The sequence below is a fragment of the Rattus norvegicus genome, chromosome 9 (genome assembly GCF_021556685.1).
Source record: "Rattus norvegicus strain SHRSP/BbbUtx chromosome 9, alternate assembly SHRSP_T2T, whole genome shotgun sequence".
NCBI classification, from domain to species: domain Eukaryota; kingdom Metazoa; phylum Chordata; class Mammalia; order Rodentia; family Muridae; genus Rattus; species Rattus norvegicus.
In genome coordinates this window covers 84735103-84750474 of record NC_141542.1, presented here as the reverse complement: position 1 = coordinate 84750474, position 15372 = coordinate 84735103, and the positions used below count along the sequence as shown (strand labels likewise).

The window sequence follows — 15372 nt, the reverse complement described above, 5'->3', positions numbered from 1 at the left end:
TTGAAAACATCCGATAATAGAATGACCATGTGAAAAACTTGTGGATTCGTGGATCTGACTATGGTTCTATGTATGCCTAGGAGAAAATTCAGGCTCAGAAAGGTAAATGCTACCTATTCTCTCTCATCTGTAAAACTTACCCGTCTACATATACACATACACATGGTATAGGCCACAAAACTAGAAAGAGATCATTAGAAAGGAAAAAGAAGTTTTAAGGGAAAGGTAAATTAAGAAAGAAGCTAATAGAATACCTATGACATTTGAGTAGCCAGGGGAGAGGAGTACCAGAAGGTCATAAACCAAAACAATATATGTATGAATATTTTATCATAATGCTATAACAAACCCATTTCTTCATATATTAATTTTAAAAGTCCATGTGGATTGTTTTATTGGGCGAGGGGTATCGTCTCCAAGCAATAACTCAATTCAGATGAATTGATGCCTACCTAAACCATAGAACAAAGCAATAGGTATTTTGCATTCAACATCAGGAACCCTATGGATTGGCTCATTTAATTAATATAATAATGTCTCAGTGCTTAGTTTCATCTAAAGCAGAAGCAGTTGTACCTTGAAGGGTCTTAATTCTTCCTCACTGAGAAGAGCATTTACCTTTCAGTAGACTAAACATGAAGAACAAAGCCAGACGTTAGAAGACAATCATGTCACAAACTGACACTCTTTACCAGTATAACAAATTTTGAAAAAGTGAAAGTATTTAAGGCATGATAAATGGAACAAACCTTAGCAGAGGTCGTATATGTTTTCACACCCACATATGCTCTATATGTCACTGTACTATGATTTTTAAATGCCATCACTTTGACAATGATGCCATTATACTACAAGGTCGACCATGGATGTCTGTGTCCTGACTAAGCAGAATAGTGCAAACGTATTAATTTAAAACTGATATGTTGATGGTCTCTTATTGTCGATTCTTTTTTTTAAATTTTTCCCATGATTTTACATAGCTTTATTGCACACTTATTTTTATGGATATTTTATGTATTTACATTTCAAATGTTATCCCCTGCTTCTATGAAGATCTTCCCACTCCCATCCACCCATTCCCATCTAACCACCCTGGCATTCCCCTACACTGGGGCATCGAACCTTCACAGGACCAAGGGCTTCTCCTCTTATTGATGGCAGACAATGCCACTCTCTGCTACCTACGCGGCTAGAGCCACGGGTCCTTCCATGTGTACTCTGGTTGGTGGTTTAGTCCCTGGGAGCTCTGGGGGGTCTGGTTGGTTGATGCTCTTCCTATGGGGATGCAAACCCCTCCAGCTCCTGTTGATTATTAATCCTTACCCCTCCTCGACAGTGAACTGTTATTTTCAGATCTGAAGTGGAACTTCCCACACTTAAAATGTGCACAGCACCTGGCTGTGTTCTTTTTCTTGCTGTTCTTAAAATCATCGCATTCTTCTACTCCATTTCTGTGTCATCCCTTTTACTATCTAACCATAGTACAGGATTCTTTTTGGATGGTAGTTACGTTAAGACTGTTGTTTTAAATAAGCACATGAGTGCTCTAGCCGTTTGCCTTTCTAGCGTATAAAATGACTAGTGAAACCATGAGTTGTGGAGGAAGGAATAATGGTTGTGGTTATCTCTTGGGCAATCTTTCAGGGGGATGATCGCATGAAGCTTCCCAGTCCAAACGACAGCAAATTCTTCCAGAATCTCTTGGATGAAGAGGATTTGGAAGATATGATGGACGCTGAGGAATATTTGGTCCCCCAGGCTTTCAATATCCAACCTCCTATCTACACATCCAGAACAAGAATTGACTCCAATAGGGTAAGAATAATCATACACAAGTACCATGATACTTCTGAGAGACAAATTGGTATGCACTGATGGTGAGGCATAAAAGTTTCCATAGAAATATACAGGGTTAGTCATGATTCCAGTTTCTGCCTGGCTAAAGAGTGAGATCTTGTCTCAGCAACTAAACAAAAGAAAAACAATTTAAAATAAGAAGAAAGAAGAGAGGGAGGTAGGAGGGAAGGACCGCACTTCCAGACCACGGTTTACTTTTCTTTGTACTGAAAAAGAAAATATGTAATTGCGAATCAACCTGAAATATTTTATGGTCCCAATAGGAGCAGATAACATAAAGCTTTAAAATTCTAATTCATAAGCCAGGTGGTGGTGGTGCACACCTTGAATTCTACCACTCGAGTGACAGAGGTGGGAGGACCTCTGAATTCTAGGTCATTGTGCACTACAGACTGAGTTCTAGTACACCCAAGGCTACACAGAGAAAAAAGAAAAACAACAATGACAACAACAACAAAAACCTCTTTAGAAAAAATAATTCCTAGGTAGATTGTGAAGATCAATCTTTGTGGGAAGTATGACAGTCTGGGGTATGACTGGGGTCTTCCCTGCTCTCTCTATATAGCAAAAATGACCAAACATCACTAGATAAAAGATAATTCATCACTTTTTGGGTCAATAATTGATTTTCAAGGAAAGTTCTATTTCTTAAAGTGAAATTCCATCGAGATATGGTTTTATTTTTCTATTTTATAAGGATTCTCAAATTCTTAGGTTTTGTTCATTTTAATTTGTAGTGCTTAATGCAAGGAATTCTTAATAACATTTTGATCTAACTAAACAGAACTAGACAAAGCAGGAATCTCATGGGAAGTCCTTGACCTTTAGTCTTCTTCTCTTGTTCTGCATTTTGATTTGCTACCTACAAACTTTTTTTTTTAGTTGTCAGTGTCTGGAAAGTGAATTGTACTTAATACCACTTATTTTGGGAGCATAATGACTGTGTCTGTGCATGCACACACACACACACACACAAACACATACAACACACACACACACACACACACACACACACACACACACCAGGTTGTACCTGTGGAAATTCAAGGATACGCTCAGCTGGTATTTCCACCATCCATCTTATTTCAAACACGCTCTTTCATCCATTGTTGTGTGTGCGAATCTTGCTGGCCTGTGATTCTCCTCTCTCCAACTCACCTCTCTCCTTAGGAGCACTAAGATTATAAACTCATGCCGGTGGGTCTGGCTTTACCTCTGTTCTGTGATCCCAACTTGTGCTTTCACAGTAAATACTCTGCCTACTGAGCCATCTTTCCGGCCCACAAAAGATCATGATCATTTATATTGCCCTAATTTAAATATCTGGTTTCATAGAACTCTTATTTCAACTTATAACATGTTACAAATATTATTTCCCTGTTTGTCTACAGTGTTGCTACATTATTTCATAATTACTTCAACTTTAGTTTCTGTGGTCAAGTTATGTAATAAGGAACAATGTTTAAAGTGAATAAGGATAGAAAGCTTAACATACTTGATAAATCTTTACTAGGAAGTAAATACTCGGTTTTTAAATGCAAAATGCACACACAAACGTGCATGTATGTGTGTGTGCGTGTGTGTGTGTGTGTGTGTGTGTGTCTGTGTGTGTGTGTGTGTGACTAATGTTCTGGTTCTTTCTATATCATTATTTTCTCATTTTTAAATTAATACAACTGTACCTATCTATATGAGTGACAGACAATTACGAATCACATTTTCTCTAGTGAATAAGCATTAATAAACATTAATCTCTTTAGAATGAGACAATATTTATGTTTACTTTTTATTTATCATAACATAATTACAGATACATTCTCATTCGGCTTGCTACTAATGACAAGTCTGTTGATGTGTTTACTCTTTAATTCTGTGTATGTTTCCCTACATCAAACAAATGATAGCAGTCTCTTCTGCAATGTGCTAGGTTGTTCGAAATTTCACAAGGGGGTCAGCAAGATGTTTCAGCAGGGTATGGGACTTGCCATTAGGTCTCATGAACTAATCTGTATTCCCAAACCTACCTACAGGGTAGAAAATAACTTATTCCTGCAAGTTGTACTTTAACCCCCATACATGCACTGTGGCTCATACAGGTCTGCACACAGGAAATAAGCGAATTTTAAAAATGTAAACTTTAAATCCACATGGATTTTGTTAAATTATGACCTTCAGATAATGAGTAAAGTAATAATACAATGCTGACATTTGTCCAGACTGCTAGCAAAAAATAAAATTTAAAACACTAGACAATCGTCATCTAATCTATAACTGGTGCTATTATTATTAGGTATAACTGCAGAATGATCTTAAATATTTTTTACCAAAATAATGTATCCATTGAATGTACTCTAATATTATGTTAACAAGAGAACATAAAAAGCCACTTAAGTTCAGCAATCCTTAGGTTTGTTTCTACATCCATAAACAGGGTATCTAGGGGTGGAGTCATTTACTACCTGCTTTGGGAGGAGCTTCTACTTTCTTTCTTTTAATGATAATATGATTAAAATAAATTAATCTGAGGGCTGGAGAGATGGCTCAGTAGTTAAGATCATGTGCTACTATGCTGGAAGTTGTGTTCCTGGCACCTACATCAGGTGTCTTACAACTAGCTGTAATTCCAGCTCCAGGGGATTTGATGACTCTGGCTTCCACGGCCTTTCCCTCCTTCACTCATATGTAGATGAACAAGTACAGAACACACACACACACACACACACACACACACACACACACACAGACACACACACACACACAGCTTTTCAAAAGTAAAAATAATAAAGTAAATTCATTAACTAAAAGAAATTGGAAATCAGACATGACAGTCCAGAACCAGTCCAGGCCATGTTGGGCATGGTGGTCGTCACGTCATTTAATCATGTTCATATCTCTTTCTTTAGTCATAAGGATGATGCACTGAATTATATGTTATTCCCTCACATTAAAATTGTTTTATAAGCATTTTGGCATTTTGAGAAATTATATTCCAGACATATGCGTGTTTTTTATTGTTAGGGATATTTATTCAGAAATTGGCCCAAAGCAGACTGAGTTATGCCATTATACAACCATCTTCCTTCAGGGACAGGATGTAGGCAAGAGGATCCTACAGACACAATGTAAGTAAGGAAGCATAGCTCTATGACACAGCGGGGAGGAGTTAGGTGACACAACAAGGTTACTCTTGTTGCAATTTACCAAGGATCAATATTAATTCTACCAATAGCTGCTTCTGGAGGATAAATGACTGCAGTCTCGGGATATTGGTTTTACATTTTGTCCAGGATCTATCAAGGTTTCCTGCAGTTTATCCTTGACAAGAGGCTTGGGGTTTTTGTTTGGTTTTAATCTATTAAGCCTGATGTAGTAGTTCTTATTAGATTCCATATCTCACACAGTGTTTACTCAACAGCTAATCCTCTTAAATTGTTCCGTATAGTATAGTCAGAGTAAATAAGTCAATATATTTGAATCAGAATAAATACATTAATACCTTTGAATCTTTGTCATAGGCTTGGCACTGAGGTGGGCAGGGAGAATAGAGTTGGGAAGAAGAAGTTCTGTCTTCAGAGTCTCCATCTAGTTAAGGACATTGTATTAGGAGAGAAACATCGGATATTGTAGGGAAAAGGTAAAGCAATCATATCAAGATGAGAGGTTAGAGAAAGCCATTTTTGCTGTGTCTTTGTGAAGAAGGAGTCTCAGGCCCAGAACAGGGTCAGACAGGAAATGAAGCGAACCAAATAAAGATTGACATATGATAATTTATGTGCATGCTAGTCATTTTCATCATCTTCATTATTACATTGTGCAGGTTTGAAAACTATCATCAGACATGGAAATGTCCTTTCTTCCATTTGTCACCTTTCCTTCCCAGTGATAAATCTCTGTTTTAAAGGCTCCAGCTCCCTTATAAAGGTTCCAACCTAGAACAAAATTCCTTTCAGTCTCTATGCAAAGCACTTTAGAAATTACCTTCTGTTTCTCTTGCTACAACTCTAATTCAGACTTCATCACTTGACAGATCACACTGCACTGTCTAAATATGCAGGTCTTAGTATTTAGACTTGATTTTTCTTTCTTCTTTTCTTTTTTGTTTCTTTCTTCCCTCCTTCCCTTTTTCCTTCCTTCCTTCTTTCTTTCCATCTAGTGCTAGGGATCAAACCCAGGGCCTCATGATTCCTAGGCAAGTTTTCTGCCCCTGAGCTGTACCCACAGTCAGTGATAGCATTTTGTATTTATATAAACTTATTTTAAAAAATTAATGTCCTTACATTGCACCAAAAAATGATATTAATGATTCATTCCAGTGCCTGAGCTTTTATTGGCACTAATTTCTTTCTCTTTCCTTCTTTTATTCATTCCTTTTTCCCTTTTCTTCATCTCTTTCTTCTCCTCTTCTTTCTCCTCCATTTTTTTTCATCTTTATTAACTTGGGTATTTCTTACTTACATTTCGATTGTTATTCCCTTTCCCCGGTTTTCCAGGCCAGCATCCCCCCTAACCATTCCCCCCTTCTCTATGGGTGTTCCCCTCCCCATCCTCCCCCAGTACCACCCTCCCCCCAACAATCACATTCACTGGGGTTCAGTCTTGGCAGGACCCAGGGCTTCCCCTTCCACTTGTGCTCTTACTAGGATATTCATTGCTACCTATGAGGTCAGAGTCCAGGTTCAGTCCATGTATAGTCTTTGGGTAGGGGCTTAGTCCCTGGAAGCTCGGGTTGCTTGGCATTCTTGTACACATGGGGTCTGAAGTTCCTTCTCCTCCTTCATTTTTACAGTTAATTTTTGCATTCTTTTCATCAATGGAAAAAACCTGAGTGGTGTATATTTTTTTAGATCTCTCTTTACATGGTATATCCGTGTGTCGTTATCAGTTTAATAACCATTGGACATTTATCCTAAAAGTGCCCTCCCATTCCACCTGACTGGCCACTGTAATTTGCTTTTCCACAGCTCGCACACAAAAAGCTGACCAGAACTGCAAGCATTATCAACACGTGACTCTCGAAATGTTTATCTCTTGGAATTTTCTTAGTATGGAGCTGTGCATGAAATGTTTTTTAGAAATGTCACCTCTCCTATAAATGACAGAACTTTCTCTTTTAAAATCATGTAATAAAAATTGCATTTCTCTTTTTGTCCAGGTTTTTTGGGAATTCTAGAGATATCAAGAATTCTTTATCTGTCTGATTGTATATTAACAATATATTTAAACCTGAGACATTTCATCCACAAACTTGAGGATGCCGATTGATTGTAAATACTAAAATTACTTTAAGAATAAGTTAAAATGTGTTAGTTACCAATTATAAAATTTCATATTCGTACTTACATAGCAATATTTTCATTATTTAGCGTTATCAGGCTTTTTTTACAATAACCTCCACACAATCTCTTTTCTCTCCCTTTCTGCTTCCTGACCCTCTTTGTCAAGTATGATTTTCTCTAGAAAGTTAATTTACCTAGAAATCCTCTGAGCAGGAATGTAAGCTGAGCTGTTAGTCTCAGTACCATTATAGAGAAGAATTCTAATTCCAGAGGTTTAGATCACTGTATTATGAGGTACATGCATAAGGTACTAACAGACTTTCTAATACAACTTTTTTCATTTTATGGAGGTGCAAACTAATACTGGCAAAACTGACATCTATACCCCACTGTCCTTGCTTTCAAGAGTGGGTGAGGGCGCTTACTCCCATCTCTTGGATCTTAATCTAGTATTCAGTCTTTGATTGGTTCTGTTAGTTTGTTTTTGCTGGTGAAAGCCATGGATGTCTTGATTTTACTTCTAGTCTAATGAGATTTAGTATCAACTGGCTTAAAAGGCTCCTGCTGGGAGTGCAATGAGAAGCCAGAGCCCCTGCTGCTGTTTGCCTCCTCTGTTTATGCTTCTGAGAGACTCCCTGTAATCAAGAGTTAATGGTTTAGGAAGATCAAATGGAATTGATAGAATCCAAATCGAAGCATAATAGCAGAGCCAGTGGTGTCTGCTTTTGGAATCAGTAATGACGTACTTGACGATAAAGTGATCTTTACAAGTTTAGTAGATGTATCAAAATCTCCAAATGCTAATCTAAATATGGCTACTGTTTATTGATCTTTATTTCCGTTCTAAACTCTAAAGTTTATACATAGACTACCCTTTACTTTCACAACAAAGTAGAGAACAATACTATTCCCTTATTGGCTGAAATAGAAACTATGGAGAGATGTCCAGCTCCTATGATGAATACTGAGATTCGAATGCAAATCTGACTTGCATGCAGTCAGTACTTTTAATTAGTAAAAGAGAAGGAAAATCAAGTTACCATCACCAATAAGCAATGAATACTTTGTAAGTATTAGCCTAAGTATTATTCAAATGAACTCATTAAAATTTGGCACAGACTAATACGTTTCTTTAATTTTTAAAAATAGTCGATATTTTTCATATTTTTATGAAAATATTTTCACTCTAGCCTACAAAGTAATAGTTTGAAAGGTAATACCATCACATTTTTCTATACTACAAGAGGGAATATAATTATAAAGTCACAGAGTGACTCCTCTTATGATGGTCACCTGTGTAAGTGATGGCTGATTACTGTTGTAAGGTTACAGAGCATGCTGTCAAATAGCACATTTTACTTTCTTTAAAGCAGCTTAATTGTCCAATAGATGAATTTCCAATCACCTAGATGACTTGTTAATTTTGTTAAGAGTTTATCTACTCAAAAGCCAAACCACTGCCAGGTTCCATGATACCAAATGTGCCACATGAGCTGCTTAAAAGATAGAAAGGTTCACTTTAAGAGCACCAGAGGCTTGTCACTGATATCAACCTTTCGGTATTGAATTTGGGACACTGCTAGGCACAGTTCTACAAGAGTCAGCACATACAGTAGATGGAGATTTTCAGTGAGAGTCTGTCTTTAAAGCCCATTTCAGTGGTATTTATGAAACTATTTTATACTTAGCAAATGTTAACAGCCACAAAGCCAATCAACAACCAAAATGGGTTTCTTCTCTTTTTTGTTAAATAGTACTAAAGAACATCAGAGTACAAAAAGGCAACAAAGAGTATAAAGAGACATCTGAAACAGATACATAGATTTAGGACATTAACGAATGTGTTATCTAAGCCATTTAGATATTTACATTTTAGTATGTCACCAGATTCATAGCTCTCTTAAATTACTGGACACATCTCATCAAGAAGTCTATTTGTGATATAGCACCAAAGCAAGACAATTAGCAATTTTTTCACCTCTTCTATAATGGAGCTGGGACATTATCATCAACTTCTTATTCAGGTTTTAGAAGGTTATTTCATATATATTACAAATCTGTCCTTGTCTGCCAGAGTTCCTTGTCCAGTCCAGACTGTTATGCTGATTGATTCTGCAAAGGCTTGAGAAAGTGTTGTTCTATTTCCTTCTCAATAAGTATTGATGGCATTTTGAGAGGTTCAGAATATCCTTTGATTACTCTGCGAATTGGAACAGAGAAGATGGCAGTCGGTCTTAGGGGGCGGGCTCACTCATCAACTTTCCTTTGTACCCTTTCTGTCCTTGACTGTTCCCTAATCATTAGCACCTTATGGCTCTGTTCTTTCCCATCTGCGCCCGGGTCAATGAAAAAGCTTCCTTCTCAGTTCAGAATTCTGACATACCAGAATGTTCTAAACAGAAACTAATTTTCCTCTGTGGCTTTCACTCTAGATGAATATCTGTGGACCAGCCTTTCATTACACCCATGCAAAAGCTAAATTGAGAGACCACCACACCACTGTGAGAGCATTTCCAAATACAAAGATCATAATTCTTGCTTCAAAATATTCTTAGATTGGGTAAAATAAGTCCAGCATATCAAACAGGGAAACAAATTGGCAATTCAATCCACAACCAATTTGTTTTGATTTTTCCAAAAATGATCATAGCCATTATTTAATAACATACTTAATTGATTCATTCTTCAGAAGAAAGAAATGCTTAATTTTCTCCACACTGAAATACCGAGATGCACATAACTCATATTCACTGAATGCCTGCTGTGGCCGACTTTGAGTTGGAGCCAGGCGCTGTGGTTCTGTGTTAGAGAGATATGCTATTGGATACTTGTGAGGTGAAATGACAAATTCATTCGTTTACTCTTAGTATGTGTGTATATTTATAAGGATGTGTGATTATTCAAATACAGAATAAAAACATGGGGTGCAGACTGATCGGCACTCACTTGTCTCGAGTACTATATAAGTGCTGTGTACTCATTAGTTTGCTTAATCTCTGGAAAACTTTGCTTTAGTTTTTAATTTATTTACCACTTATTCCCCCCCCCTGTTTTCCTAGTTTTTACTATCCCAAGTCATCTACTATTCTACACTTTCTATTTTGCATATTTGAAAACTGAGGCACAGCTCTGAAATGATAGGGCCAGCATCCTTTCCAGGGACTATGCCTTACCAAGTAGTGCATCGCTTCTCATGTTGCCTCTAAGATTCCTTGGTTGTGTTATCATTGATATCAAGTCAGTTCTTCATCCTTCTCCTCAGCACTGGAGATCAGTCCCAAGCCCTTGAATATGCTAAGCTGATCACCTGCTGGCGAGCCACCTCCACAGCCAGTGTTCAGTAATATTAAAGAGGAATGTATCAGGGAACAATGTTGCGATTTATTAATTTTTATGTGTATGGATGTTTCGACTACATGTATGTCTCTTTATCACATGTGTGCAGGGCCCATGGAGCACAGGAATCCCTTTAGATCCCCAGGGTCTAGAACTGTTTTAATTAAGGTTTGTATTGCTGTAAAGAATGGCAACTGTTATCAAGGAAAATATTTAATTGGGACTGTCTTATAGTTCAAAGGTTTACTTCATTATTGTCATGGTGGAGAAACATAGCAGCATGCAGACAAACATGGTGCTGGAAAGGAGCTGGGAGTTCTACATCTGGATCAGCAAGCAAGAGGAAGAGAATGAAACACACTTCCTCCAACGAGGCCATACCTCCTAATTAGCTCCAGTCTCCATTAACCAATGGTGGCCATTGTCTCTCAAAGCACTAAAAGACTTGTAGCTGTTTATGAGCTACCGTGTGTGTTCTGGGAATCCCAACTGGGTACTCTAGAAGAGAAATCTGTGCTCTTCAACACTGACTGGGCCATCTCTTCTTTCTTCAGTATAGAATGTGGGCTACTTGAACCTTTGAATCATCAGATTCTTTATGATGGTAGTGGTCTTCAAGGGACTATCTTAGTAAGTGCTGTTGATCCATCAATACATAAATATCTCCATTACCACTCCTAAGTTACAATTTCAGGCAAATAATAACAACAACAACAACAACAGAAAACCCTTCTTCAGTTGGTAATATATTCATTAAAGAGTCATTAAGGAAATTGCTATCTATCTAGTTCTTCTAGGACTGCATCTAACCTGGCCCTCAAAACACTTGGCATATAAGCAAGTAGCCAATAAAACACAATGAGCAAGTGTTACATTAGGAACAAGAAGAGTGCATAAGGGACTATTGAATGAAGTGAGCTTTACAATGAGAGCACAAGTCATTTTAGCTTCTGGTAAGACCATTCTGACAGCCTTTTAATATCTGAACTGATGTAGAGAGGGAAAGAATGTGAGGAATACTATGGGGAGTTTGATAAAAGTAATGGTTTTGCAATAGATCTGTGGGATCTGGATATTCATTGAGTAATGTAGAATGAGGGGAATGTCAAGTTCCCCTCTGCAAGGGCACAAATGTTAGCATTGTGGATTAGAAGAGTAGAATAAGATGAGTGGATGTTTTGGAATTTAAGTAGATGTCATCACTAGTCTGCCAGAATGTATTCCTAGAGCAGCAATGAAGTTATCATGTGTGGGAAGCCATTTGTGTGTTGTTTCAGGGCACATTTTTATTAGTCCTTCTTAGCAGTTTCAGCATAACATAGGGCTAATGGAGAGCCAAATATGGTTAAATCATGATCAACATTGAGAAGTGAAATTCTCTTGGGTATAGAACCTACTGGAAACAGTTTACAGACACAATTTAGTATACTTGATTTTATTTCTGCTTACTTTGTTTTATTGCACAGTAAGATGAAATATCTGGCTGCCCATATTTAAATATGGCCAGTACAGGATGGCTTGTATAAGCCTTGACTTGTAGCTACTTAGTTTATTGTTCTTCAAACTGTGAATAAAGACCATATGTACCAGAGAATATGCGAGGAGCCAGAGCAATTATATTATGAGGTAGCTTGAATTAACAGCTCGTTAACTATTTCTTCTTTCTCTTCCTGCACCCCAATTTCCTCACACAGTGCTCCTCCACACTCCGTTTGCTCTCGCCTCTTTCTTGACTTACACAATCTCCCTCTCTCATCTCTCCAATAACAAAAGTAATTCACACTAAGACTTTGTGAGTTGATAGATATGATTGAAAACAGAAAGGATGGACTAGGTTGAAAGATCACATTGTAGAGAATACAGGCTCCTATTCAACTCTCTTTTTCTTCATTGTCTGCCTGAGTCAGCTTGATTACCTTACAGATTCAAATTGACCTTTCTCTCATATATTAGAATTTCCCTTCTCATCTAAGGGTTTGGCCCATATGTTATATTATCTACTAACTACTAAAACACTCAGGATTTACAATGTTTTAACAAAGAGTCAATTGTCTCTTGGAAATAATTTTAGTCTACTTACAATAACAAGTTTTCTGTTCTATTATAATTTGTGGATTAAATTGAGAAACACTAAAAGACTACCAGCCTATAGAAGCCTAGAATAAAGAGCAAGGCTATGGAGGAACAGAGGGTACAAACATGTCATTAGGAGAAAGATGACTAAGGCTTGAGTAAGTGCTGTGTTGAGACAATCAAGCAGACTAATAAAGATCCAGTAAGGACTCCGCAGGATGGAAAAACATGGCATTTAGATGTATATATTTGGATGTGCAATGCTTCTGCCTCGGTATAGGGACTGTGAACAAAGTAGAAGAGACAAGAGATAGCAAAGGTGTGAGGATGTACATCAGTTATAAATGAAAAAAGTGAACAGGACAGTAGTAGTGGGAAGCAAAGGCTACCTGAAGGATTAATGCAGTAATCAATCAGGTTATACACAAGTTCTTTCCTTTGATCTAACTGCTTACTTTTATATACTCACATAAATATGAGTGTTGTGTTCCTGTTATGGGCAAGATAACATGTTAGGTTCTTTACATACATTCTTACAAAGTATATTGCTAACCTGAACACAAAGCATCCTTACCTCATTTTAGGTCAAAGAAAATGTAAGATTCAGATTGTGAGTAGCTTGTTATATCTGGTAATATGTAGTAAGTAAGTCAAGACTGCAATCCAGATTTAGATTGCCTCAAGGCACCTACTAGAAAAATGTAAATGATCTAGAAACTGATAGCCTGGAAAGGATGCGAAGGAAATGATTAACTTAAGAGAAAAGAATCATGACAAAACAAAAGGCTATGGTAAGAGAAAGGAATTGCTTTCCTTGGCATTTATAGTGGGAGTTTTGGTGCTGTTCCGGCAAAAACATGTGATACTTAAACTGCAGCTAAGGTATGATCATAGCCATGAAGAACACTCCAAAACACTGGCACTTATCCAGAAATGACCCAGTAATTATAAATAGACATGAGCCTTCGTAATAGGATATTGCTTCCAAAGACTGTAGTGAATACTCAAGTGTGTAATGACTTGTGGTAGAGTAACTTAACATGAGACCCAAAATGGGAAGGGAATAGACTTATTTTGGAAAGCTGTGATCCAAAATCTTGCAGAATATTGACCCTGGCTCAGAAAAATCATAGAACAAACAGAGAGTAGGCAATGAAGATTCTGCATGTTGAAGGTGGCTGCCAAAAGATGTGTGTGGTGGCTAAGGCACAAATTCAGCAAACATTTTCATCATCAGGGAAGACACAATTTTAGGTATTCTAAAAACACTATTGAGTTTTTGAGTAGAGTCTAAATAAAAAATATGGACCTGGGGAGATAGCTCCGTGGTAAAGAATACTTGCTACTCTTTCTAAGAATATGATATGAGTTTATTTCCCAGCATCCTGATAGAGTGGCTCACAACAGACAGTAACTCTAGCTTTAGGGATCAGACATTTTTTCCTGGCTTCTACAGTCTACTGCACATATGCATAATGTGGCAAATGCACACAAGACATATGCACACACACACACATAAAGAATACAAAGAAAAGAATACAAAATGTCCATTTTTTCTGTTGTAAACATTATGAAATCATAAAGCAACAGGAACTGGAGTCGTGGTTATTACAGAGTCCTGGAAAGATTCTCTCATTGAAGAGCTGGAAGCTGAGGCTTTCCTGCTTAAGGGTAAAACCACTGTGGGTCAAAAGAATGTGAAAACAAGGGGGAAAGCTAGAGAGAATTAATATTCATCTGTTTTCAAATCACATGTTCCTGAGCACTTCCTTTGGGACTTCAGATATTTAGAAGCTCAAGATGGATAGTGTGGACCCTGGAAGTTTAATATAATAACAAAGGCCTTTTATTTATAACATTTCCTTCCTCCATTCTGGAGACAGCATGGTCCTGCACATTTTAAAATTTTATTTGTGGGCTGATAAACATTTTATGAGTGCTCACCTGACTTATGGTCTGGATGATCTTCCTGCTTGCTTTTGCTCTTCTCTTGGTCAGAATTTCCAGGCAGGAGCATATGAAGGTGTTTCAGAGAAAATAATTTACAGGCTGGATTTGTGCCATGCTCTCTCAGACGAATCTTCTCCTCCTGCCTAATTGTCATCCAATATGATTATGGAGGACCCCAGACAGTAGGATATCCAGAACTGTGCCCCGTTGCTAAGATTACTTCTAATTGTTTTCACTTGAACTTAGGTCACCATTAGATAGGCATTTTGTAGAAAACGCACAGAAATTATCAAAATTTCCTCTTCTATTTGTTGCTTTGGGCAAGGATGTAGACTTGTTCACCCCAATTGGAGATACTAGGTCTTTTTATTTATCGTTGCTGTTTAGATAAATAACTTTAGAAGAAACTGGACAGAAAAGGTACTTACATAACTTGTTAGTTAATCTATTTCAGGAACTTGTCTCAAATATAATCATGATGAGGTAGATACATTATTTAATTTTTTTCAATATTTTGGCAAGAAAGACAGCAATAATCTACTATGTGATTTTATTCATATGACTAAGCAATAATATTATCTTTTTTCCAAGATTTCTGCATCTGGCCATAAATCTTCCCTTAAGATATGATAAATAAAGCCAAGTATGGTAGGTAGAACATAACTATCATCCCAGAACGTAGAATACCAAGTTAAGAGAATCACAAGTTCAAGGCAAGTGTGGGTTATGGAGTAGTTTACAGACTAGCCTGGGCTACAGAGACTCCATCTGAAAAGACAAGAGCCATAGGAAAACTGAAATTATGGATAGTATTTGTGCAAACTATATGGTAAAGAAGAAAGTGCCCTGGGAAATATTCTAGGAGCTTACCTTATCTGGT

At 37.3% G+C, this 15372-nt stretch overlaps 1 protein-coding gene across 6 annotated transcripts in view; it reads left to right on the top strand.

Annotated features, from left to right (window-relative positions):
• Positions 1-15372, top strand: part of Erbb4 (erb-b2 receptor tyrosine kinase 4) — a 1069446-nt gene that overhangs the window by 1029654 nt on the left and 24420 nt on the right. For all 6 annotated transcript variants that reach the window (XM_087567483.1, NM_001437634.1, NM_021687.3 and 3 more), the window contains 1 exon segment: positions 1645-1815. In XM_087567483.1, coding sequence (XP_087423609.1) covers positions 1645-1815 — 171 coding nt within the window.